The sequence below is a fragment of the Actinia tenebrosa genome, unplaced genomic scaffold (genome assembly GCF_029948245.1).
Source record: "Actinia tenebrosa isolate PJP-AT-01 unplaced genomic scaffold, QUT_ActTen_1.0 PGA_scaffold2__45_contigs__length_23673736, whole genome shotgun sequence".
NCBI lineage: Eukaryota > Metazoa > Cnidaria > Anthozoa > Actiniaria > Actiniidae > Actinia > Actinia tenebrosa.
The window spans coordinates 4,966,868-4,994,196 of NW_028292579.1; the positions used below are offsets into that span (position 1 = coordinate 4,966,868).

General features: G+C 39.5%; 4 protein-coding genes across 5 annotated transcripts in view; 2 read left to right on the plus strand and 2 right to left on the minus strand.

Moving 5' to 3' along the window:
- Positions 1-12,637, plus strand: part of LOC148909049 (uncharacterized) — a 45,613-nt gene extending 32,976 nt beyond the window's left edge. The window contains exon 3 of the mRNA XM_089034006.1: positions 12,432-12,637. Coding sequence (XP_088890132.1) covers positions 12,432-12,637 — 206 coding nt within the window. The remainder of the gene's footprint in view (positions 1-12,431) is intronic.
- LOC116295386 (uncharacterized) lies at positions 1,944-4,142 on the minus strand. Its single transcript, XM_089033570.1, has one exon. The coding sequence runs from the start codon at positions 4,140-4,142 to the stop codon at positions 1,944-1,946; it is 2,199 nt and encodes a 732-aa protein (XP_088889696.1).
- LOC148909053 (uncharacterized) lies at positions 4,509-9,631 on the plus strand. 2 transcript variants are annotated; one of them, XR_016120408.1, is made up of 2 exons: positions 4,509-9,478; positions 9,587-9,631. XR_016120408.1 is itself a non-coding variant. In XM_089033824.1 (1 exon), exon 1 carries the CDS (start codon positions 4,509-4,511, stop codon positions 9,276-9,278), a length of 4,770 nt encoding a protein of 1,589 aa, XP_088889950.1. In that variant the 3' UTR covers positions 9,279-9,631. The 2 variants fall into 2 exon arrangements, 1 of the variants encoding a protein (XP_088889950.1); XM_089033824.1 differs by having other exon boundaries at positions 4,509-9,631.
- A 3,555-nt stretch (positions 12,638-16,192) lies between the features above and the next one.
- Positions 16,193-17,392, minus strand: LOC116292077 (melanocortin receptor 4-like). Its single transcript, XM_031699313.2, has one exon. It carries the CDS (start codon positions 17,312-17,314, stop codon positions 16,421-16,423), a length of 894 nt encoding a protein of 297 aa, XP_031555173.1. The 5' UTR covers positions 17,315-17,392; the 3' UTR covers positions 16,193-16,420.
- Between the last annotated feature and the right edge of the window lie 9,937 nt (positions 17,393-27,329).

Here is a 27,329-nt window from a genome sequence, read left to right on the forward strand (position 1 = left end):
TTATACACCCAAAATAACGGCATAGTGTAAAACAAGGACTGGACTCTTGGACCCTTTGACCCTGGACTCTTGGACTATTTGTTGGACCTACTATTGAACCATCATATTTCTTGCCACTATTAGAAAACATAGTCAGTGGTCTTTGCATTTTCTATAGGGTGTACGATTTTTATTTTGTTGCCTAATGGCCGCTTTCAAGTAATTTCTCAATGAATGAAACATGTTAAAAAGGTACTGACTGCTATTGAATGCAAAATAATTCGTCTTTAAAGGAAAAACAACTTGTTTTTCTTTTCTCTTAAGAAAAGAATTTTTTGTTTTACTCTATTGGTTTCGCTTTTCACTTTACTTAAAAAAGTAAAGGCAATGCTATTGGAGATACAATGAAATAAACCTTCGTCAATGCTCAGAGTCAGCTAGATCGGGATGATTGCCTTATAGATAAGATAACATTTTAAAATACAAATAAGCATAAGAAATATATGTTTGCTAGAATCAAAGTAGTGATCATTAAAAATATGCAGCCCGGCATCTATATACAAATAACGCCTTTTCGGCAACTTGCTTTGCATCTTATCAGCATTTAGCTTGGAGAAACCGGACATCTAGTCATTACAGAAGGGGTTCTTTTCTGACAGCATCATTGATGTCTTAGTTAATTATACTTTTATGGGTGTACATTTACATCGCCAAAAACATCCCTCTCGAACAAACCCTAAATTAGAATAAAAAAAGAACGGAAATTTGAAGCTATAGCGAGAGTTACACCACAGTGCTACACTGCTGTGTGTTAGGGGTTGGAGGGGCTAACAGTCGTAACGCCCTTTCAGTGAAAGTCAAATCTTCAGTATCGACACACATGCGAGGTATTCAAAGCGATCAATTTGTCCAAGGAGGTGCTCCACAAATAAATGAAATACTAAGCCATGCTCAAAATGCAGCAAGCCAGAAAACTATATAACGAATATGCAACTATACATAGGAGATATTTTCGGTAAAGATTCAAAGTGGTAAAACGTACCTTCTCGTATTCCATGAACAACTGAGGAGAAGACCACTTTTTTCTTTGTCATTCATACATGCTGGCGTTATACCTAGAGAAGGGGAGATTCCAAATTTGCCCTGATAACTAACCTTAAAGTTAATTTATCGTCGCGATCAAAAATGAATCCACACGCGATATTCAAAGGGTGTTTTTTAGAAAAAATAGTAACTCAGTTGTGGCTTGGATGCCTCAGTTACTTGCAAATTATTGGGATTACTTGTTTTGCCGATTAAATCTTCTTACGTACTGACTAGCAGTAGTATAAATACGGAATAGTATAATAGACTAACTCTAACTTTAAAAGGTTTTTTCATAAATTGTCAGTCGGGTTTTTTTCTACTTACCAGAAAAGCGGCGTTAATTATATCGACTGCATCTTGTTCCACCTATACCGAGAAATCATAAAAAAATTTAGTCGCGGCTTGTCCAGCAACCAAATCACAATTTCGCAAATTGAATCTACATCTATTCATAGTGAAAGATACTTACGTGTTAAGAAGCAAAAGTACTTGATCAAAAATACCACTAGATAATAATAAGTTTTGTTCTTTGCTGTGTGAGACGTTCGCAAACGGACCCAGATACTGGCTATATAAATGGCCTCGTTTCCCTTCTTGCTTCGTTAGCCTCTTCCGCAGTCCCTTGCTCGGCCGCTGCACTCTCCGCACTTATTCACCCACGTGCTATTATGAAAGAGGAGAAGCTTTCGAGGCAAATTTCCCAGGTATCTTTTCACACTTTGGTATATGTTGAACCAGCCAGCGAAAATTTACATAATGCATAAACTTCCAAGCTAGGAAAAAGGCCAAACACTCATTTAGGCAGCCAGTATCAAGTAAATGTGTCTTTTTGCCAGCAAATACTTACAATGTATCAGATTCTCCCAGCTAGCAAAAAATCACATGCGGAGCGGATATTTTGCAGAGCGGCTCCGGCGGGTGCTCTTGAAAAATTGCCCTGCACCCATTTTCACATACCTCTCCACAACTTCATGGAACAATTCCTTGCTTAATTCATTAACTGTTAAGGTGACTTGGTCAGAAAGTTCAATTGCATTGGACTCCATAGCGCATTTCCACTTTGAAAAAAGATTGCTATCAGAGCACATTTTTTCCTTGCAATTACTAACTAGGTCCTCTTTGACCTCATTCAACATCTTACTGTTAAGAAGTGTTATTCGTTTCTGTTCCAGTTCGAGAAAAAATTCATAACGAGTATCGGTAATATGTGTTAGGTTTCCCTTCACATATTGACGGTCACTGGTAACAGACAATGTTTCCACATAATGAGACTCACTAAATGCCTCTTGAGATGACCAAATCATCCTATCCATCATTTTTTTCTTTTCGTACGAGGTGATGGCATTTTTTTTAACTTCCTGGTTGACAGAATGCATACTTCTTCGAAATGTGGAAACATGTGCATGTCGAACCTTGGCAATTGCCCAGCCACCACAGTAGCGCACTTTTGCTTTGCCTTCATTTGACATGTTACATACATCGATACAATCTTCACTTTCTTGAGACTGATTGATAAAGGAGCAAACGCCCTCCAGGACCTGAGAGTTTATTCTCATCACAATGTCTGTTAGTGAGTGGAAATGGTATCCTTCCATTCTTTCTGGAGTCATCCTCGAAACATTTGCAAACTCCTTGTCCAATTGTCCAGAAATAGCCACGTTGTGCCATTCTCCAGCTAAAAGTGTAAAATCCTTTCTGGTTACCTTTCGACTCCCATTATGCTTCATAGCATCTTTTAGTAAAAAATAGGATCTTGCCCACCGTATTTTTAGGAACTTTTGTGTTTCCACCAGAGATTCCTGAAGTTGTGAAAATACAAGGTTTACACTCGATACAAAATCATTTGTAAATGCTATGCCTACATCTTTCTTGAGGGTCTCCAACATGTGCAGTGCATCAAAGTCTGCTGGAGGTGAAGCAGCTGTTTCATCAGACTCCAAATTCTGAAGAATTTCATCTAGATTAAATACATAATTTCCATTATCTTGATCATAGAATGAATTAATTATTAGCTTGTCAATTTCTTCAATGTGTTCTTCTGTAAATTCATCACTATCATTTATTATAGATGTATGTGTATTGGATTGTACAGGAAAAGTAACTTGTTCAACTCCACTGTTTCTACGGCAGCATAGATAGTTTGACCCCACCTCTCCAATGGAAACACTATTTTGGAAAGTAGAAACTTCTTTAGGAGGAATAATCACTTTACTTTTTTTGAAGCCTACAACTTTTAGGCCTGCACTTGATTTTGCACGTGACAGGGCTACATACAAATGTCCAGGAGCAAATAACTTTGATGCATGGACTTCCACTGCATCTAAACTCATCCCTTGTGCTTTGTGTACTGTTGTAGCCCAAGCAAGCTTCAGAGGTATTTGGGTTCTCGTAGCCACAATTTTAGCAGGATCATGGTGGTCGTGTAATGCCCATGTTACCTTATTAATGATGGAGGCACTTTTACAAGTTTTGGAAGATATGATAGGTAGGCCACCTTGAAATCCAACCACTGAAGCTCGAACACCATTTCGCCAGTTGTTGTTGATGTTATAAACTACCATTACCTCTGCTCCAATTTTGAGATGCAATTGCGAAGCTGCAATACAATGATTGTTTAGATATGCTTTATTGCCAGTGTCAAATGAAGAAAAGGTGAAGGTATTCCCTGGGAGGGAATCCAAAAACTTCATGTTGGCAAAATCTACATCCTCATTCAATGCATGTATTTGAGGAATATAGTATAAGCCAAAATCTGAGGGATAGATAGGGCATTCCAGATTTTTAACAAACTGTTCAGTTTTTTCTGGACAGCGTCCATGGGCTATGTCATTAAGGGCATCAAGTAAAGCTGGATCTTTTGTTCGGAAACTCTGATCAAATATTGTTGCATGTGGGAAAGTTATATTCCAATACTTGCTTTGAAAAGCATAAAGTCCAGGGTCCATGACACTTGGGACTGGCGGAAGTTGGAAAAAATCACCAAGAGAAATTACTTGCAATCCACCAAAAGGATATTCACTGTTCCTTACATTTTGAGCAATATAATATGCTATATCAAATGTGCGTGCACTCAACATTGAAATTTCATCTACAAACAACACATCTGTATCTCTCTGAAGAGTTCTCTACTGGCCACTAGGGCCTGGACACGAGTTAGATACCGCTGACCGGCTCAGTAGGAGCGGCCATCTTGTTTACGTTAAGATTACGTTTTAGGACAGAACTATAATACAAGACTATTCAGCACCAGTATATCTTTATTTATGTAAGTTTTCCATTTATTATATGTGTAATCGTTTACTTCACATTTATCTATACATGATTTACTTTAAGTGCTATTATTTAGCTTAGATTTTATATATTTGTATCTTAGGACTCTATCATCGTTGTAGAATAAAATACTATCAGACATCGAGAAGCATCTCTTTCTTCATGATAGAGTCATGGTTGTAGTTGAATGTTCTGTTCCTAGCTGCACCTTTAAGACACAGGATGTCACAGACGCCGTCGCCGTTGCACTACTAAATAAGCATGGGCTAGCACACAGAGACACTGCCACAACGCTCCAGGCCCCAGCGTCAAGAGGACCGAAACTAGATCGGCCGAAAGTAGACATCGGCATTTCAATAGAGGAATGGAACGTATTCGTCCGCCGTTGGGAAGTATTTCGCTCTGGCTCTGGCATAGACGATGCTTCAGCCCCATCTCAGCTCTTTCAGTGTGCTGGACCTGCATTGGGAGATAGCATCCTAAAGGCCAACCACAAGGCAACATCGGAATCCCTCGGAAATCTTCTCTCTGCTATGCGCTCACTGGCCGTCATCCCGGTTGCCACGTGCGTTATACGCACCGAGTTGCTGCAATTACATCAGGAACGCGACGAGGCATTCCGTGCCTTCACAGCTCGGGCGCGAGGAAAGGCCGAAACCTGTGCCTACAGCACACGGTGCGAGTGCGGCAAAACCGTTAACTATACAGACCACATCCTCCGAGACGTCCTACTCAACGGCATTTACGACCCCGACATACGTCGCGAGGTACTCGGGACCAAAGACATCCTGCAGAAAGCGGTGAACGACGTTATTGCCTTGGTGGAAAACAAAGAAATGGCCCGAAATGCACTCCCACCATCAACCCTCTCTGGCATGTCATCATTCCAGCAACAACGAAGAACACAACCCTCTGCGGCCCCATCACATCCAGATCAAGCCAAAGAGGCAACTTGCCCCGACTGTAAGAGTCCCTTCAAAACCTTTACAGAAGGAGCGCGAGGATGGAACACCAAGCCCCATCAAGTGTGCATAAACTGCTACAGGGCCCGAAGACGAAAGCAACGCCAAAAACCCGCCAACATCCAGGCACTAGAATCTGAGCCTATCGCCCAAATCACAACAGTCAGCGTACACAGCACCCACAACAGTCATCGGCGCCGAAGAAGACAGCACTCTCAACGCTATAAACGGGACCTGACCATAACACATAGTACAATCCATAGGCCCCCATCAACGAGACTAGAGCATCACATATTCTCCAAGGGCGAATGGAGAAGAGCTCGTTTCAGAGAACACCCCAGAGTGTCCGTCACCATCACCGTTGACGGACCAAACAACCGATCTCACAACCACTGCTTTAACAAGGAGGCAAAAATATCTGCAATCGCAGATACTGGCGCACAATCAGACCTCTGGTCCCTAGAGGAGTTCACTGCCTGTGGATTTTCCCGTGATGACTTGCGACCAGTCAGTCTTGGCCTCTCAGCCGCCAACCGCTCCCCTATCGCCATTGAGGGTGCGTTCTTTGCCACACTAACAGCAGCCTCACGAGACGGTGCCAAAACAACCTGCCGCTCGATGGTGTATGTAAGCAGCTCCGTGCGAGACATGTACCTGTCCTACGAGTCACTGCTCAACCTCGACCTACTGGGCGAGCACTTCCCTACCAGAGAGAACACAAAGACACCCCTCAACGGCATACACGTCCACGACAGCGTCCATAAACCACAACAACCCTCATCCATCAACGCCAGTAGGTTTATCAACGATGGCTGTACTACGCCACCTAATGCCAACGACACAACGTGTTCATGCCCTCTGCGCACAGCCCCACCACAACGCCCCAACGAGCTACCATTTCCGTGCACCCCGGAAAACAATGAAAGAATGAAAGCCTGGCTCCTCGAACAATACGCATCTTCAACCTTCAACACTTGCCCTCATCGAGCATTGCCCTGCATGGCAGGACCTCCAGTTGAGATACATGTGGATCCAGAGGCCACACCAAAGGCATGTCACAAACCAGCCAGCATACCTGTCCATTGGCAGCAGAAAGTCTACGAGGACCTCCTCCGCGACGAGGCACTCGGTGTTGTCGAGCGAGTGCCGTATGGGGAACCGGTGACCTGGTGCCACCGCATGGTGGTCACTCGGAAGCACGACGGTTCACCCCGCAGGACTGTGGACCTATCACCCCTTAACAAGTTCTGCCAACGCGAAACCTTCGCCACTGAGTCACCCTTCCACCTGGCGCGACGCATCCCCAAGAACACGTGGAAGACGGTCACGGATGCCTGGAACGGTTATCACAGCGTCCCACTGCGAGAATCAGATCGCCATTTCACCACGTTTATCACACCATTTGGACGCTGGCGATACACCAGGGCGCCGCAAGGCTTCCTGTCCTCAGGAGACGGATACAATCGCCGTTTCAGTGCCATCCTCTCGGAGTTTGAACGAAAGGAACGTTGCGTAGATGACACCATACACCACGACACCGATCTGGAACAACATTGGTGGAGAACGATTGACTTCCTGACCAGAGTCGGCCAGTCCGGCATCGTCCTCAACCCAGATAAGTTTCAATTTGCAGGGAAAAGTGTCAGCTTTGCGGGATTCCAGATATCGGACGCAACAATCGAACCGCTCCCCAAGTACCTGGATGCCATCCGCGACTTCCCCTCCCCAGAATCAACGACAGACATCAGGAGCTGGTTTGGCCTCGTCAACCAGGTGGCGAACTACGCACAGTTGCGAGACACAATGGCCGTATTCAAACCTTTTCTCAGCCCTCGATGTAAGTTCACATGGTCCCAAGACCTGGAGGCAGCATTCCAACAGTCCAAAGAAGTCATCGTAGAAGCCATCCGGGAAGGTGTTGAAATCTTTGACATGCAACGGCGCACCTGCCTACGGCCTGATTGGTCCAACCGCGGGATCGGTTACTTCCTGCTTCAGCAACATTGCAACTGCCCCTCCGGTATACCAGACTGCTGCCCAGGGGGATGGAAAATCACGCTAGCAGGTTCAAGATTCCTTTCATCAGCAGAGCAGCGTTACGCAGCCGTCGAAGGTGAGGCACTTGCTGTCGCTTGGGGCCTCGAACAAACACGATATTTTACGCAAGGATGTGACAACCTTGTGATAGTAACCGACCATAAGCCACTAGTAAAAATCTTCGGTGACCGCACACTAGACGAAATATCGAACTCCCGCCTGTTCCGACTAAAGCAGCGCACCCTACCGTGGCGCTTCGAGATTGTCCACAGGCCCGGGAAAACCAACCACGCCGCTGACGCCACTTCAAGACACCCCTCACCATCGAGCTCCGAGAACCACTACTCACTCGGTAAACCAAGCGAACCTGACCTAGCAGAATCAGCGCTGATGTCTACAATCCGCGAAGACGCTCAAGGCCTCAGTGCAATATCGTGGTCCCTCCTAGCACAGGAAACAGCTAAAGATGAATCCCTCTGCCACGCTCTCCGTCTCCTCGAGCAAAACGGCAATATAGACAGCAAAGACCCTACCTTAACCAATCTCTCCCCAATCAGCGAATCCATCTATATCCAAGAAGGTGTCCTGCTGTACAACGACCGCGTCATTGTTCCCTCCTCCCTACGCCAAGGGATCCTCCAGCACCTCCACGCTGCCCACCAAGGGGCCTCCACGATGGAACAGCGTGCCCGTGCCATCGTCTACTGGCCTGGGCTATCAAAGGACATTCAGGACACCAGAGAAAGATGTGCCGACTGCAACCGCAATGCCCCGTCACAAGCGGCCACACCCCCTCTACCTTCGCCACCACCATCCACCCCCTTCGAAGCGATCTTTGCAGACTTCTTCGACCACGGGGGTTGCCACTACCTTGTCGTCGGAGACCGCCTCTCAGGTTGGGTAGAGGTTCTACGCTCAACAGCTGGCACCGATCTAGGAGGATCAGCAGGCCTGGTCCATCATTTACGCAGATTCTTCGCTACGTTCGGCGTCCCAGAGGAACTTGGGAGTGATGGTGGCCCAGAGTTCACAGCAGGTAACACTCAAAACTTCCTCCGCTCCTGGAACGTGCGACACCGCGTGTCCTCAGTAAGCTTCCCCCAGTCCAATGGGAGAGCGGAGGTTGCTGTTAAGGCAGCAAAGAGACTTTTAATGTCCAACACTGGTCCAACCGGGAACCTCGACCAAGACCGCTTCTTGCGTGCAATCCTACAGCTGCGAAACACGCCCGACCGCGACTGCAACTTATCACCCGCACAAATAATCTTTGGTCGGCCACTACGAGACTCACTTACCTTTGTAAGTCGACTAGAAAAGTTCTCAAACCCCAACGTCCGACCACTATGGCGTCAGGCTTGGATAGCGAAGGAAGAAGCCCTGCGCACAAGGATGTCCCGCACAACCGAGTCCTTGAGAATCCACTCGAGACCACTTCGCCCACTAACCCCTGGCGACAGAGTCTTCCTTCAAAACCAGCATGGCCCAAACCCAACTAAGTGGGACCGATCTGGCCTTGTAGTTGAATCCCTGAAGAACGACCAATACAGAGTGAAAGTAGATGGATCGGGACGGCTGACACTGCGCAATCGTCGATTCCTGAGAGCTTACACACCAGTCCACCCGACAGTCCCGCAGCAGACAGTATCCCCGCCGCCGTCCCTAGGAAGAAGCCAGGAGCAGGAGCACATACTGATACCCACAGACAAGGGACCACTTGAAGAGACCTGTGAGCTACCACAAGATGAACCATGTGCCACATCCCCAAACGTTCCTCAACCCATCGTCCCCACACTCCCCCAACCACCAGCCACCGAGGGACCACAACCAGACGTCAGTCCCCCAGAAAACCCGTTGACCCAGGCACCTCCATACGTACGCCCTACACGTGACAGAAGGACACCACGGCGCTATGAACCCGAGACAGGCACCTGGGTTAGAAACTGAGTCCAGTAATTCTGACTGCCCAGTCAGAGATTCCAGGACTGGGGGGGGATGAAGAGTTCTCTACTGGCCACTAGGGCCTGGACACGAGTTAGATACCGCTGACCGGCTCAGTAGGAGCGGCCATCTTGTTTACGTTAAGATTACGTTTTAGGACAGAACTATAATACAAGACTATTCAGCACCAGTATATCTTTATTTATGTAAGTTTTCCATTTATTATATGTGTAATCGTTTACTTCACATTTATCTATACATGATTTACTTTAAGTGCTATTATTTAGCTTAGATTTTATATATTTGTATCTTAGGACTCTATCATCGTTGTAGAATAAAATACTATCAGACATCGAGAAGCATCTCTTTCTTCACTCTCCAATTTCTAACAACAGACTCATTAGAAAGTACATTTGCAAGAAGGTGTTCCTTTGTACCTATGCAAGTACCAATACCAGTGAATGAATGAAAAGTCTTTGCATCTAGATCCTTATACAAGGTGCACGCCAACCCTGTTGTGCATGTGCACGTCACTTTAAAATTCTGCTCCTTCAGCCGCTTTAAGCATAAATTTGCAATGTGGGTCTTACCAGACCCAGCAATGCCCCCAAAGTAAACAGTGTGACCACTTAAAATAAGGTCAACTGTCTGTTCTTGAACTTCAGTCAAAACTTGAGACCATAGTTAATGGAGGGGAATGGTTATGAAACCTATTGTTATAGGTCTTTGTTCACTTTTTTCAAGCGTGACCGTGCACAATCCTTTGTTTTACCATTGTTTTACCATTGTTGGCAATGGCTGAGTGAACAGACAAAAATCTTGCTTTTGGCAGCTAGTTCAAAAGACTTAAAGATTTATAAGAGATATTTGAATATTCCTTACAACAATCCCATAGACAAAGTTTATGTTTACTTATTTTGCAATTTCAGATGGGCATAAATCAAAAATTGTGCACCGTCAAGACCGGTTCAACATCAAAAGCGAACAAAGACCTGATAACAATAGGTTTCCTAACCATTCCCCTCTATTAACTATGTTGAGACCTATATATATATGAAAGAGAAAAAATATGATATTTTAATAACGTTAAAATATCAAATATTACTATTATATTTCATTATTTATTTATGGGCATTGACATGTATATTTGTATTATATGTAATCATTTAACAAATAAAACGGCTCTGAAAGATTAATGTAAGGAAAGCATGAAGCCGCAATTAATTACCGAAATAAGTGGCAATGTTAATATGATTTGAAACAATTTCTAGACTTTGTCATTATTCAAGCTTACTTACATTTTATTTTTTATATATCATTTTGCTGGGAATTTTGTCGTAGATGTACGTGCTGCAGTAAACGGAAATTACAAACTGTAGAGCATAAAGAATAAAGCATATTGGTCAAGATATAAATACATTTAGCATATAAATGACATACATTTCCGACTTTTTTTAGTTTGCATTTGTTAAAAACTAGAATAGTTGGCATTTGCTTTTATCCCCTAGACTACAATTCGGTCTTTACGGACAAAATATTTCTGATGAATTTGCAATTAAACTACGCGAGACAGCGATCGTTGAATCTTAGAAAAACAAATCACGTTTCATTGTTGAAAACTTGCAATTAACATAGCTTATTTGCTATATGAAAACTTTTCAACTCATCTCAAGCAAAACTATATATGAATAAATGGTTTTTGAACTACTAACGATGAGAAAATAATTGCAACTCGATACGACGACACTTTTAGACAACATAAAGTGAACTTGAAAATATTACTCCAGTCTCGCGATCGCTGAATCTTAATACTATAAAATCACGTTTAATTGTTTTTAAACTTGAAATATAAAAACGTTTTCAACTTACCTGGAGCAGAAATCTATAGAAATAGATAGTTTGTGAACGAATAACGAATATGAGAAACAAATTGCAACTCCCTAGGACACTTGGCTATCAGCTACGAAATAAATGTAAACAATACAATCTCCTCCACCTCTCCCCCACTTAGTAGTATATTTGTCAGGTTCCGTCACGATTCTGCCTCGTTTTCAATTCAATCTAGTGATACGTCACATCCGTTTTGTCTTCTTTTTCGTTAACATTTTTACTTCCGTCACCAGTGACCTGCAGCGCACATACGAGCAAACCACGTAGAAAATTGTTACACAATAGAAGGATAATTACGATTAATTCAAGCGATTTAATTATTTTCTAATGTGAAGAATGAGTAAAATCGTAGCATGTCTGCAATTCATCGTGAAAAAGCAAGAATCAAAGGAGTTATTTACGTTTTCAAAAAATCACGTGACTAGAGTTTCTCCCCTTTCAATTTTTTCAAGCAATCATCCACTGTAATAAGCTAAGGCACAGCACAGCTAGCGTGCGCGGTATCTGACGGGCTCAAGTTTATTCATATTATGTACAGCGGTAAATAATAGAAAACAAGATGGCGGAGCGACAAAACAATTTCGTAAACAATGAAAGATAAGTGGCCCCCTCTGCCCCCTGTGTCCCTGTTGCAATTCACAACTGCTTGCTACGCTCTGCAGCTCGCGCGCTACAAAAAGTAAGTTTACTGGGTTTTACTGATGCAAGTCGCAGTGCGTCGCTAGACAAAACATAGAAAGTATTTTACGTGTAACATCCTCTTGTAGAATTTTTCGCATGACTGTGAAAAGCTCAGTGCCGTTAGCGTGCCGTGTCGTGATGTTTAACTTTAATTTTTAGAACTTTAATTGGCTTTTTTTTCTCTCGCGCAATGTGATTGGTCTGGCTATGCCTAGATCTTGGCGTGACCGTGTCCGCGCCATGTTCACTCCGTGTTCCGGGCATTTGATTGGATTGAGAGTAAATTGAGCAGTGTTATTGGCCTGGCGCATGCCGTTTTGCCGTGAGCTTTTCACAGTCATACGAAAACTTTAAGGAAAATAAAATCTGCACTGAAGTTCCAGAGAAACATCACGAAAAATACGATACAAATTTCAAACGAATCAACTATTTACTCTCATGGGATCATTAAATAATTTGCGGGTTAGAAGAGAAATATACCTCTATAGGTCATTGATTTTTGGCAGGATTGGAACGCCATAGTCTATTGTCTTTCCGGTAACACTACATGTTTGCGAGTTTGGTAAATTCTTATTTCGACTTTATAAGGTTCATTGGAGGAAGTTGTAGAAAACCTGGTTAAGACATGGGAGATGGAAGCATCGCATAAAGTGGACATGAAGCAGTTTACAACCATCAACCATGATGACTACACTATTCAGACTAATGGACTTGAGGTGTTGGATGGCAAAACTGCATTTGAGATTGGGAATTACAGTGCTCTCATGAAGCATTGCCCTGCTTACAACAAATGAAAGTAAAACGTTCGTTTATACTTTGTATAACAAAATCGTGGTAATGCGTTTTTTATGTACCAATGAATATGATGTAAAAGTTGTTTTTGTATATCAAATGGTCTTTTTTGTTGGCACCAAGTTATTTACAACCTTATATGAATGGCTAATGGTGCAATCATGTTATCATATCACCTGTCTAGGTTATATACAATTCATGGGAAAAGTTCCCATCGTCAGATTTAGAAGAAAAAAATTCTGCATGATGAATCTACATCATATTAGAAGTAAAATAAGCAAATAAAATATGGGAGTCCCCGAATTCGTTTAGCCGTCAGAATACGTTGAAGTTCACCCTTTTTACGGTAGATATGGGAAAGCACTCATTGGTGATGTAACATCATTAGCCAAGGAGAAGCTTATCAAAGATACAAAATTGTGATTTTTAAAGAGAATTAATTTCATAGGATTAGCTAACCCGGTAGTCTACCCTCTAGATGAAGGAGCTTGGACTTTAAATAAAGTTGATCAACTTCTTCCCTCTCGTCATCCTTTTTGCCATGATTGTCATCTTATATTCACAAATAAAATTGTTATACTAGATAAATAAATGAATAAATAAAACTTACTCAGTCGCATTTCTTAAACGACTTCGATAGATCGTTAAACAGCTCCACCCATCACATACATTTGCACGCGTTGCGCATTCTTTTCTATATATTTTCTCCTTGATTTTAAAGCAATAAAAATGGCAAACACGGGCTGGTCCGTCCAAGTGCGAAACGATGAATTCAACCTGCTCTCCCGCTGTCATTTTCCTTGCTTCAAATATTGCGTTGACTTCAGATAAAAATTCCTCAACTTTCTGGTAATAGTTTCCATCGTTGTATGACTTACCACTGAATTTCTTCAATCTCCGTTCTTGCTTATATACCACGAACTGTTTAGTGACTTGTTCTTCGTCTTTGTTTTTGCTCAAATTTCCTAGTTCGGTTTGTAGTTTTTCTACGAGACTTTTCAGTTCCTGAACCTCTGCCATTCTTGAAATTAGAGAGTCTTGACTGCCAACTGATCTCGCCGTTTTTGTTTTTTTTTCCGTCTACTTACTGGTCTTTTTACAACTTCTGTATCCTGCTCGCGACGCCAAAATGTGACCAAGTAAACAACACGTACGAGTTTCGTCTTTACTATAACTCAGTTTATTACCACAACGAAACGGCGAGAACTACGAAAGGTAATCAATAGAAATATTGATTAATTACACATCTACGATGTTGTTTTTCAAATGACTATAAGTATTTCTGTAATCTTACACTAAATACACTGCAACTAGGATTAGCTTAGACTGGTGTTTGACCATCCTAAATTACCTATTACAAACATAGCGACTTCGGCTATCTGGCAACTTACGATATAACTTATAAGACATTACTATTGAAGTAATTTTATATTTGAAACAACAACTAAACAATCTTGAAAACGGTTGCTTAAGGCAAACCTGAGATCAATCGTTTTTCTTACATTCTCTAGTTTTGCGTAAAGGAAACAGACTTCTATGCTTAAGTAATATATAATAACAATGTTTTACTTACCAGTTTCGATTATTTCTAGTCTTTTAACTAACTTAATTAACACAACTTTTCTTGACTCTCTTTGAATGAACGTTGAACACAGCTGAACTGACAAAGTAAATAACTAACGACGAAAACTTCGTCATACTTTTGTTTTAAATTAACGACAAAAAAACCACATCATACTTTTTGTATTTTCATGCGCGCTCTAAATTTCTAATGATGAGTGCGCGCGCTAAAAACGTTATGAAAACAACTGAAAATATTCAACTTGCCACACCTATATTGTGTTTTATAAAATATTTGAGATATAACGCGCGTGCTGATTGGCTGGCTACCGTGTTCATATCCGGGGACAGAGACACGCTCGTGCAAACCTGTTCAAAAATATGTTATAAAAGCAATGTTAAACGGCTGCTTGTGCGTCTGTACTGATAGACACAAATTATATAGGTCTCAAATTATTGAGGGAAATCAGCTTCAAAAGCTTCGAGTAAAGCAACTTGATTTATATCTGAAAGAGCATGCTTTGACAACTGTTGGGCTAAAGCTTGACAAACTGAAAGCAATTCGATGCCATTATTATCGGCAACAAACAACTGACACTACACATGAACTGTCTAGCGATGAAGACGAAAACAGTGGATCTGAATCCGACGCAAGTTGTGATGACAGTGATGATGATGATGATAACAACAGCAATGATCTTGTCATCGCTGATCTCGACGAAGAGACTACTATTTGTAATGCAGCAACACTTACATTTGTACCTGAAGAACAAGTAACCAAAGTAACAGTTCATTCATAATGAGGAAACTACAAGTCTTCTTTTATATTTATTCTCAAGCATTGTTCATTTGATTACACTGTCGGGTCTGTTCTAGTATACCACATGGAGTCGCGGAATATTGGAGTAAAGAACTTGATAGTCTAAATAACGGCAAATTAATGCAATATACCAAGCAGATGTGTTAGCTTACGCCTCATTTCAATTGGTGAGAGAATTAATAATCATAGAGAACCAAAGCTCTAAGAAAGATGAACATTGCACTCCGGAACATTGAGTCGAGAAATCTTCAAAGGCTCATTGTGTCAAAAGAATATATAAAACTGTAAGAATCTTGATAACATTCAGAATTGATCATATAGCAAATTTTAGGTTTATGAAAAACAAATTTTAATGTCAAATTTGTTGTTTACTGGCTTCAATCTACTTTGTTCTCGGTTTTTTAAGTCGAAAGTCGACCTATCTGATAAGAGGGGAAATCACCAAAATTACCAGACCTTATGAGGGGGGATCACTGAGAAGTGATATAATGTTTGGGGAGGATCAGTCAGAGTTAGTTGAAAGCATGCAAAAATCCTCACACCCCCCAGGTGTTAAATAATGACGGGTCCCTTAAATAGAATAACCAAGATATTGTATGGGAGAAAGAAATTATATTCTCGTGATAGAGGGGGATTTGACATTTTCCAGGGCTGGTTTGGGTCGCGCACACTACATGAATCCCCGTAAATAATACAAACCAGAATATTTCTCATCTTCCCCTCTTGTGGCGATAGTTAGTGACCGGTCAATGCATATGACGAAAACGAGGGTCTGTTCAGCATTCTTATAGATCTTAAGCAATATATAATAATTGTATGGTGGATATTCTTCCAGGCCCCAGGTGAGAAAGCTACAAGATGCCTTTTTAGTCTTAAACGACTTGAGGATCTCTCAACTATCCTGGTCTTTGACTTTCGATTTCCAAAAACGTGACTTTTTTAAAATTCAAACATAAGGGATATTCTTCTCCTGGTCTTTGACTTTCGATTTTCAAAAACGTGACTTTTTTTTATTATTAAAACATATTAACTCTCTGAGTTCTCTCCAAGAGCTTGGCTCATCGTGGGAGATTACACAGTTAACAATAATTACAAGGTTTCTGGAGTTTAAGGAAAAAGGAAAAAAAAAAGTTTAACATATTAACAAACAAACAAAAAACAAACAAAAAACAAACAAACAAAAAAAAAAAACATATATATAGGAGAGTGACTTGATATTTTGTTCTTGCAATCGATGGATCAAGGGATATTCTTCTCCCGGGCGATAAATAGTGACCGGTGTCTTATATGATAAGAACATGCCTGTCCATTCGTTTTTCGTATAGATCGTGAGCAATATGTAATTGTATGATACACATTCTTCATGATGAGAAGGATCGGACGTACCCGTCATTGGGTTCTAGTCTCAGTAATTCAGAATAAGTTTCTTGCAAGCTTGGCGTATTTCTTTAAATCCTATTAGATAAATGACGGGGTTAACACTTGAATTGAGCGCCAAGGTGACGTGCGCTGCGAAATACACCAAGATTGTCTCTCTAGAAAGATCGAGATTGAGCCTTGCGATATGCGAACATAGTATTGGAAGAAAACAAAACAGAAGACATCCAAATATCAAGAACATGGTCTTGAGTAGCTTCTTGTATTTCAGAACATCGAATCCATAGTTGGGTGGGTGTTGTGCATGAACTTGCAAGGAGTAAAGTTGAAGTGCTCTCATAGCTTTGAAGTAGAAGAAGCAAGTCAGTAACAGGAAGACGACAAGAATGGAAAAGATCACCGTGCCGTAACACAAAAACAGGTTTGTTTGCGTTGAATAAGATGCCAGGCCGATTCCAAGACTCCAAGCCAATAAAATCATGAAGCCAACCTTTTTCTTAGTGACAACAACTCGGTATCTGTGCATTAGACGAAGCGCCAAGTATCTGTCGATGCTGATGCAAGCTGCCATGATAAAGGAGAGTAATCCAAGAAGAATGGAGATAAAATTAAACGTCTTGAAGATCTTACACACACCGTGGACATTATTCTGCAGGAAAAAGACGTTTAGTACGATTTGTAAAGGATGATATACTAAACCAACCAGGAGATCTGCGAAGGATAAACTTGTTATCAGTAAGTAGGATGGCGTTTGTAGGTTCTGGGATCTCAAGATGGCAACCAAAATTAGTCCATTCCCAAGAGTCGCAGTCAAAGCCAGAATGCCATTCATAACCACATTGAGGATAAATAAATATCGTACACTTGAGGTTAGTTGGACGATATATGCAGCGTAGGCAACACAGGTTTCAAAAATATTCATGACTTTAAACGTTTTCTTTACCTTGCTCTAAAAGACCTTACAACAACGTTTATCTGTACGTGCAGCACAATAAGGCCTATGAACCGCGGCCTGACGTCGCTCCCGACACATCTGGCCATGGGTTGATTTTCATATAAACAGATTTAACCAAATGGATTACTCATCCCTACCGTGATCGACCAACCGACTGCTAAAACTATTAAAAATATATATATATATAAATATGTATAAATATCCATGCGAATAGCCGATGGTCTTTCAAGTGTTTCAAGTGATATTCAAAAAAATTATTTTGCAATTTCGTTTTTTTCTTCTTTCAGCCAAAATTGTTGTACTGAAGAAAATGTTTTTTCATTCAATGTTTTTAATTATCCTTTTGCTGGTAGGATATCCGAAGGTCTTAGGAAGGTGTTCAATAAGAGAAAGTACGTTTTCTAATGGGGGGAGGGCTTGGGCGATAGATAAGAAGGCCGTCAGTAAAAACTCTTGTGGAGCAACAAACCTTTTTTTATGAATTTAGGAGTAAGGGGGAGGGCTGCAACGATTAAAAGAATTGACTATGCATCCTCCCCCCTACCCTAATAAAAACGTACCTTCTCTTAAGATTAGGTTTTCGTAAATCATTTATAAATGTTCTCACAAAATGTTAAAGAAGGAACCTGCTTAACGCTGTGCAGTTTACATAAAGATCCTAAGGACTCATTCATAGAGTATTACAGGTACGTGTCAATTTCAAATTCTTTTAATAGTATGAATTCTATGAATGGCTTGTCTAATTCGTTATTTTTTTATTTTTTAATCAAGGACGTTTATTAGAATATTTTTTTCAAAAGCTTTTCAAGTGCTTCTAGCCTAGAAATGGGATTGCAGGAGTATTTAGGATTTTAATTGACATATCAAACCCTAAAGCCAAATTACAGCGCTTCTCAATCACACGCGCGAAATCCGGGAAAATTTTTTCGAGATATAAAAGAGTTTTGGTGAATGCCAATTAAAGTGTTTCCAGCATAGTACATGTCGGAAAACACAATGTTTTTATAAAAGTGCACAAAAAAAACCCCCAAAAAAACAAAAAAACTCGTAGGAAGTCATGATCGTAAAATATGAAAAAAAGGGCACTTGCTTATGGAATGTCATGGAAACATATTGATTGATGCCCACTAACACCTACTTCTTCACGATGGCTGATTGTACAATTAACAGGTGTGATTGAGAAGCGCGGGTTTTCGGTTAATTGCGCACACACACAGAAAAAACATTTAATATCTGAATAATCTGAATAACATTTACATTCATTCCTCAAAATATTCTTAAAGTTGTTCTCGAAAGTAGGTTTTCTCAAATAAATAGCAATTTTTAAAGTTTTCATTGGTTTAAATTTCGGGCGTATGAATTGTTTTGAAAGGTTTTGAGCTAAATATTTTTTTTAATTGAAATTCTTTTAATTATAATTACTAACTATTTCCAAGAGAAAATTTTATAGTTTTTTTTCTTTTTTTCTTTCTTTTCTTTTTCTTTTTTCTTTTTTTTTTTTTTTTGTTATAGTGGTTATCTACCTTGAATATGAAAGTTTGCGTCTCAAAAACTGTCGAATGATGAAAAGGTTCTGTTATAGTTTCCAGAGAAACGGCTAAAAATATTGACGTTAATTATTCCAGGTTCTCGAAAAGAAAGAAAGGATCCCGATAAGTGAAATAATAGCTATGAGGAGGTGTAAAAATTTTGAATCGAACGATTAATAACTGAACTGAAAAAAAGAAAGAATGAAGGAGTTGAATGATGGAATGAATTAAGACTAATGGATGAACGAAATATCATATTTTACGATCATGACTCATGACATGATCATGAGGAGGGAGGGAGGGAGGGAGGAAGGGAGGGATGGAGGGATGGGGGGATGGATGAATGAATGGAGGGAGGGAGGGAGGGAGGAAGGGAGGGATAGAGGGATGGAGAATTGGATGGATGAATGGAGGGAGGGATGGAGGGAGGGAAATAGGGAGGGAGGGAAATAGGGAGGGAGGGAAAGAGGGAGGAAGGGAGGGAGGGAGGGATGGGTGGATTGAATTATATATTGGTCTCTGCTAATACTATATTGAGTTCATCGTTTTTTATTGTTTTTTTTTTTCACTCAAAGTCCGTTTTTTGACAGAAAATATTTTTGGAGTTTATCATATTTTTTAGAGTGAAGGGCTAACTGCGATTTCTTTTTAGCAATTATATAAATTCTTCTATCTTTCATATTGTCTTAGCGCTAATCGAAAAACATTCATAGTTAGCGCCATAGAAAAATGGAACAATTTAAGTGCGGACATTAAAAAACAAGCAACAGTTCAATTGTTTAAACGCGCTCTTCGCCGGAAATTTCTCGAAGAGCAGACTTTTTGCCACATTTTAATCTATAGTTTCCTTTTATTATTATCATTTTTTCCCCTAATTTTCTTTTCATTTTATTCCATTTCGATTTTACCCTTTTACATTTATAATATAGATTCCTGTTTAATTTGGCTGTGAAGTTTGGCGGCGTCGTGTTCATGGGGCGGCGTTTCGACGTTGCTGAAGTATATTATTTACGTTCAGCTGCGTCGCTGCGTCGTCCGCGTGAGCGTGGTGTCGCTGAGCTTCACAGTTAAATCTATATATAGTTCATTTTAATCTTGATGTATTGCTTTATTATACTATAGTCAATTTTTCTTATAAGTTCATGTTGATAGTTGTTATTACATATATTTTTTATTTTTTAAATTTGTAAATATTATTAGTTTTATGTTGAGGGCCACAAGTTTATTAGTGTAGTACACTATTTAGTGCCACCCTCATTAAATAAAGTTGTTATTATTATTATTATTATTATAATTGAAAATCCTGATATAGGGCTTTTGCTCTTGTTCCTAGCGAAATTTAAAGTTGTCAGAAATATCAGAAAAAGAAATTTTTCCAAAAACGTTTCGTCAAATCCCAATAATACATTCTTAATATTAAGATCTGGTAGGTTTAAGTGTATTGCCTTTAACCAGTCTTTACACCAAACATAAAACTGGTTTGTTTTTTCACAATCAATTGAACCATCTTGTAAAATTTGAACAACCAAACAAATGCAAATAAGAAGCAAATTCTCTTTGTGTTTTGAACAGCTGAATCCATCTGAACAAAATTGTTTTTCGAAAATATACCCTTACTTGGCTTAAAAAAGGATTAATAGCTATCTGTATCAACCGCCCAATTCTTATATGATCTCATCCTAGCTCAGATACAGAGTTACGAAGATATCGAATTTCAATAAAACAGAGTTACAAGAAAATAGAAAATACAAGAAAATAGAGTTACAGCGATATTGAATTACATGTAAACAGAGTACAGTGGCGGATCCAGGGGAGGGGTGCAGGGGGTGCTCACCCCTCCCTGGTTCGACTTTGTGCCCCTATACTTCGAAGATAACCAATACAAAATAATGTTTTTGCCTTTGATTCTAAGGGGTGCACCACTCTCTTGGTTAACTTTGTGCGCAGCACCACTCCCTGAACAAATTCCTGGATCCACCCCTGGATGATATGCAAAATAGTGTTAGTTGAACAATAGAAAACAATAGAAGCATACACATTAGTAATATTAGTATTTCACAGTTATATTGTTTGGATTCTAATTCATTTCGTTCATAACATTATTCTCTCGTTTGTAGAGTAAAACACGACTTTTAGCGGTCAAACATGTAAAGGAGAATTATTAAGATAAGTATGAAACTCTGCTTAGTGCTAATCTGCTTCAGTGAACGCCAGAAAGTCGGGATAAAAGATATTAAAATCATATAGCTAGAAAAGGAGCTTAGGGAAAACAAGATGATTATGTTTTCTAAATCATCAAAAGACAGAATTCTTGACTACAAAGCTTAAACAAAGTTAAACCCCAATCTCAACTTGAATATTAAGTAACTGGGCGCTGTCAGTAATCGACTGATAGCCCCACTTTGTAACAGTCAAATCTCTGTTAATTTCGAATAACTTCCTAACCTTATTTCAATAGCTAATAGAAAACTACCTAGTCTAGCGACGGTTAAGTTGCTGGACGTTTGCATATAACATAAATATGATAACTGATTTTGGAAAGATTCAAATTCCTCCTAGGGAATTGGGAACTAGATAATTACTATGCTTGCATTTGACTAGCCAATGAGAATCGTTGTGTGAGATGTCAATCAAGCTTCTGCTTGACTGAATCTCATTAAGTTTGTCATTGCTACTTGAGTGCATGCAGCACAGTTTTAGTTCAGAAGTAGTTGGAATTGAGAACTTGTGCAGTTGGAGTTGGTCAGTCAGATTGAGTTAGTTGCAGTTGGAACCAGAGTAAGTCAAGAGTTAAGTTACAGCTGAAGAAATAAAGAAGAAGAAAGCCACGAAAAGCATCTCACAATCCATGTATCCGTAGGGAAGTAACACTCCCCCACTTCCCCGTCGTGACAAACACTATTTTGGCTTCTTTTCAGTACCACGAGATATTTTTTTACTCTGTATCTTTGTAACTCTGTATCTTTGTATCTTCGTAACTCTGTATCTTGTAACGCTGATTAGCCCTGAGCAGCTTGAGCAAAACTACTTAATGACATGGTGTTAAGAGTGTTAAGAGTGTGAAGATGCGGGTTATTTATGTGACTATCAAGAACTGAGTGTTGGTGAATGACGTTTCAACAATCTGCCGAGCAGAAGCAATCTAGAGTTGTAGGTTTTACAAGAACCTTGACTTCCTACTTTTATTCATAGCAGTTTTTCATGGTGTCGTTAAAGTAGTTTTTGATGATGATGATGATGAGATCATGATGATTATGAGGATGATGGTGGTGGTGGTGTTTATGTAGTTCTTGATGATGATGATGATGAGATTATGATGATTATGAGAATGATGGTGGTGGTGGTGTTTACGTAGTTCTTGATGATGATGATGATGAGATTATGATGATTATGAGAATGATGGTGGTGGTGGTGTTTACGTAGTTCTTGATGATGATGATGATGAGATCATGATGATTATGAGAATAATGGTGGTGGTGGTGTTTATGTAGTTTTTGATGATGATGATGATGAGATTATGATGATTATGAGGATGATAGTTGTGGTGGTGTTTATGTAGTTCTTGATGATGATGATGATGAGATTATGATGATTATGAGAATGATGGTGGTGGTGGTGTTTATGTAGTTTTTGATGATGATGATGATGAGATTATGATGATTATGAGAATGATGGTGGTGGTGGTGTTTATGTAGTTCTTGATGATGATGATGATGAGATTATGATGATTATGAGGATGATGGTGGTGGTGGTGTTTATGTAGTTCTTGATGATGATGATGATGAGATTATGATGATTATGAGAATGATGGTGGTGGTGGTGTTTATGTAGTTCTTGATGATGATGATGATGAGATTATGATGATTATGAGAATGATGGTGGTGGTGGTGTTTATGTAGTTCTTGATGATGATGATGATGAGATTATGATGATTATGAGAATGATGGTGGTGGTGGTGTTTATGTAGTTCTTGATGATGATGATGATGAGATTATGATGATTATGAGAATGATGGTGGTGGTGGTGTTTATGTAGTTCTTGATGATGATGATGATGAGATTATGATGATTATGAGAATGATGGTGGTGGTGGTGTTTATGTAGTTCTTGATGATGATGAAATTATGATGATTATGAGAATGATGGTGGTGGTGATGTTTATGTAGTTCTTGATGATGATGAGATTATGATGATTATGAGAATGATGGTGGTGGTGGTGTTTATGTAGTTCTTGATGATGATGATGATGAGATTATGATGATTATGAGGATGATGGTGGTGGTGGTGTTTACGTAGTTCTTGATGATGATGATGATGAGATCATGATGATTATGAGGATGATGGTGGTGGTGGTGTTTACGTAGTTCTTGATGATGATGATGATGAGATCATGATGATTATGAGGATGATGGTGGTGGTGGTGTTTATGTAGTTCTTGATGATGATGATGATGAGATCATGATGATTATGAGAATGATGGTGGTGGTGGTGTTTATGTAGTTCTTGATGATGATGATGATGAGATCATGATGATTATGAGGATGATAGTGGTGGTGGTGTTTATGTAGTTCTTGATGATGATGATGATGAGATTATGATGATTATGAGAATGATGGTGGTGGTGGTGTTTATGTAGTTCTTGATGATGATGATGATGAGATTATGATGATTATGAGAATAATGGTTGTGGTGGTGTTTATGTAGTTCTTGATGATGATGATGATGAGATTATGATGATTATGAGAATGATGGTGGTGGTGGTGTTTATGTAGTTCTTGATGATGATGATGATGAGATTATGATGATTATGAGAATGATGGTTGTGGTGGTGTTTATGTAGTTCTTGATGATGATGATGATGAGATTATGATGATTATGAGAATGATGGTTGTGGTGGTGTTTATGTAGTTCTTGATGATGATGATGATGAGATTATGATGATTATGAGGATGATGGTGGTGGTGGTGTTTACGTAGTTCTTGATGATGATGATGATGATGAGATTATGATGATTATGAGAATGATGGTGGTGGTGGTGTTTATGTAGTTCTTGATGATGATGATGATGAGATCATGATGATTATGAGAATGATGGTGGTGGTGGTGTTTATGTAGTTCTTGATGATGATGATGATGAGATCATGATGATTATGAGAATGATGGTGGTGGTGGTGTTTATGTAGTTCTTGATGATGATGATGATGAGATTATGATGATTATGAGAATGATGGTGGTGGTGGTGTTTATGTAGTTCTTGATGATGATGATGATGAGATTATGATGATTATGAGAATGATGGTGGTGGTGGTGTTTATGTAGTTCTTGATGATGATGATGATGAGATTATGATGATTATGAGAATGATGGTGGTGGTGGTGTTTATGTAGTTCTTGATGATGATGATGATGAGATTATGATGATTATGAGAATGATGGTTGTGGTGGTGTTTATGTAGTTCTTGATGATGATGATGATGAGATCATGATGATTATGAGAATGATGGTTGTGGTGGTGTTTATGTAGTTCTTGATGATGATGATGATGAGATCATGATGATTATGAGAATGATGGTTGTGGTGGTGTTTATGTAGTTCTTGATGATGATGATGATGAGATCATGATGATTATGAGAATGATGGTGGTGGTGGTGTTTATGTAGTTCTTGATGATGATGATGATGAGATCATGATGATTATGAGAATGATGGTGGTGGTGGTGTTTATGTAGTTCTTGATGATGATGATGATGAGATTATGATGATTATGAGAATGATGGTGGTGGTGGTGTTTATGTAGTTCTTGATGATGATGATGATGAGATTATGATGATTATGAGAATGATGGTGGTGGTGGTGTTTATGTAGTTCTTGATGATGATGATGATGAGATTATGATGATTATGAGAATGATGGTGGTGGTGGTGTTTATGTAGTTTTTGATGATGATGATGATGAGATTATGATGATTATGAGAATGATGGTGGTGGTGGTGTTTATGTAGTTCTTGATGATGATGATGATGAGATTATGATGATTATGAGAATGATGGTGGTGGTGGTGTTTATGTAGTTCTTGATGATGATGATGATGAGATTATGATGATTATGAGGATGATGGTGGTGGTGGTGTTTATGCAGTTCTTGATGATGATGATGATGAGATTATGATGATTATGAGAATGATGGTGGTGGTGGTGTTTATGTAGTTCTTGATGATGATGATGATGAAATTATGATGATTATGAGGATGATGGTGGTGGTGGTGTTTATGTAATTCTTGATGATGATGATGATGAGATTATGATGATTATGAGAATGATGGTGGAGGTGGTGTTTATGTAGTTCTTGATGATGATGATGATGAGATTATGATGATTATGAGGATGATGGTGGTGGTGGTGTTTATGTAGTTCTTGATGATGATGATGATGAAATTATGATGATTATGAGAATGATGGTGGTGGTGGTGTTTATGTAGTTCTTGATGATGATGATGATGAGATCATGATGATCATGAGAATGATGGTGGTGGTGGTGTTTACGTAGTTCTTGATGATGATGATGATGAGATTATGATGATTATGAGAATGATGGTGGTGGTGGTGTTTATGTAGTTCTTGATGATGATGATGATGAGATTATGATGATTATGAGAATGATGGTGGTGGTGGTGTTTATGTAGTTCTTGATGATGATGATGATGAGATTATGATGATTATGAGAATGATGGTGGTGGTGGTGTTTATGTAGTTCTTGATGATGATGATGATGAGATTATGATGATTATGAGAATGATGGTGGTGGTGGTGTTTATGTAGTTCTTGATGATGATGATGATGAGATTATGATGATTATGAGGATGATGGTGGTGGTGGTGTTTACGTAGTTCTTGATGATGATGATGATGGTCTTGTTAAAGTAGTTCTTGATGATGATGAGATTATGATGATCATGAGGATGATGATGGTGAAGGTGTTAAAGTAGTTCTTGCAGAAGATGAGATTATGATGATTATGATGATAATGATGATGATAATGGCGGTGGTGTTAATGTAGTTCTGAGTGACGATGATGCTAATGCTGCTGCTGATGATGATGAGGATTATGGTGGAGGTAGTGATTTTCATAATAATGATAATAATCATGATGATGATGATCGTGGGGTGGTGGTGATGATAATAATGATAGCATAAATAGTGTAAATAACAGGATTGTTTCAAATACTTGGTAAGAAGCTAATAATAAGAGGTGACTGAGCCGACTGCCGCTCTTGTAAGACATTTTTGTCCTATTTACAAGCTTTGCACTATCACGTGATGGCAGCCATGACAGGAGGCACAACAATAGATCATTTCTCCCTGGGAAACTGAGTTCTTTCTCATGTAAATCAGATTAGACCAGATTCAATTGTTTCTGCCTCTTGTCATGGCTGCCATCACCTGATGGTGCAAAGCATCTATTGTAATATTCTCTACTTCAAAAAATTGTCCAAGAAATTTCAGACAACAACATATATATATTATCTTCTAGAAAATTATGTCAGCCTGTCATAAAATACACTTATTTGATATCCGTGATGATGGCAATGACACAATCTGTGCTAAGGAACGATCAACAACTCGCTTTTTGTTATTCAACGCAACAAGCTGATTAGATGTACACGGTTAACGAATCGAGACGTAAAGTAAAGCATTTGTTCGAAATATCGGCTTTGAACATAGAAGATATGATCACATTAAAGTATTTAAGAAAAAAGAAATAAGCGGTGGTCAGTCGCTTAAAATGGAAGAATAAGCAGTGAATTAAATAGAAAAGTTGGATACTACTTTAGACTAAACTAATTGAATGTTTAGCGGAATTAGTTGAGAGTAGCATTGATACGTACAAAATTGAAGAAATTTGGTTGGCAGAACACGAGAGAAGTGTTAGGAGAAGCACAACGCGTAGCAGAGTGCTTCTCGACACTTCTCGAGTGATTTGCCAATCCCAAGTGCTTGGTAACTCCACACAGCACAGCAAGCAAGTTTTTTATTCTTTTTATAAAATACAAATTATATGATTGACGAAACTGAAAGTACGCGCGTGCTGTGTGCTCTCATAAAGCACGCGCTCCCAACCAATCAGTACGCGAGATTTAGAGCAGTTACCTCATATAAAAAAAAAAGGTGTAATATATATATCTATAATATACTTCAAATTAGAAGTTAGAATAATATATAAAGTCCCACTCGGGAGTCATGGTTGTATTTCCACAGGAGCAATGATAATAGAAAAATAATAATAAATTACAGAAAACACAACTCCCGCGATCAAAGTTGTAAGTTCTGAGATAGTTTGTCTGTTGCTCTGTCAAGTTCTCCTCTTCCGCCTCTCACCCTTCACCGCACGAAGAAGAGATGATTCGCATTCTCGTATCCAGAGCTCCTCGGCTTTGTTCCTACCCGAGGAGCTCTGGGTA

What these genes read in the sequence shown, in the direction of transcription:
- LOC148909053 (XM_089033824.1), top strand. Translation starts at nt 4,509, where the DNA reads ATGGTTGTAGTTGAATGTTCTGTTCCTAGCTGCACCTTTAAGACACAG.
- LOC116292077 (XM_031699313.2), bottom strand. Translation starts at nt 17,314, where the DNA reads ATGAATATTTTTGAAACCTGTGTTGCCTACGCTGCATATATCGTCCAA.
- LOC116295386 (XM_089033570.1), bottom strand. Translation starts at nt 4,142, where the DNA reads ATGTTGAGTGCACGCACATTTGATATAGCATATTATATTGCTCAAAAT.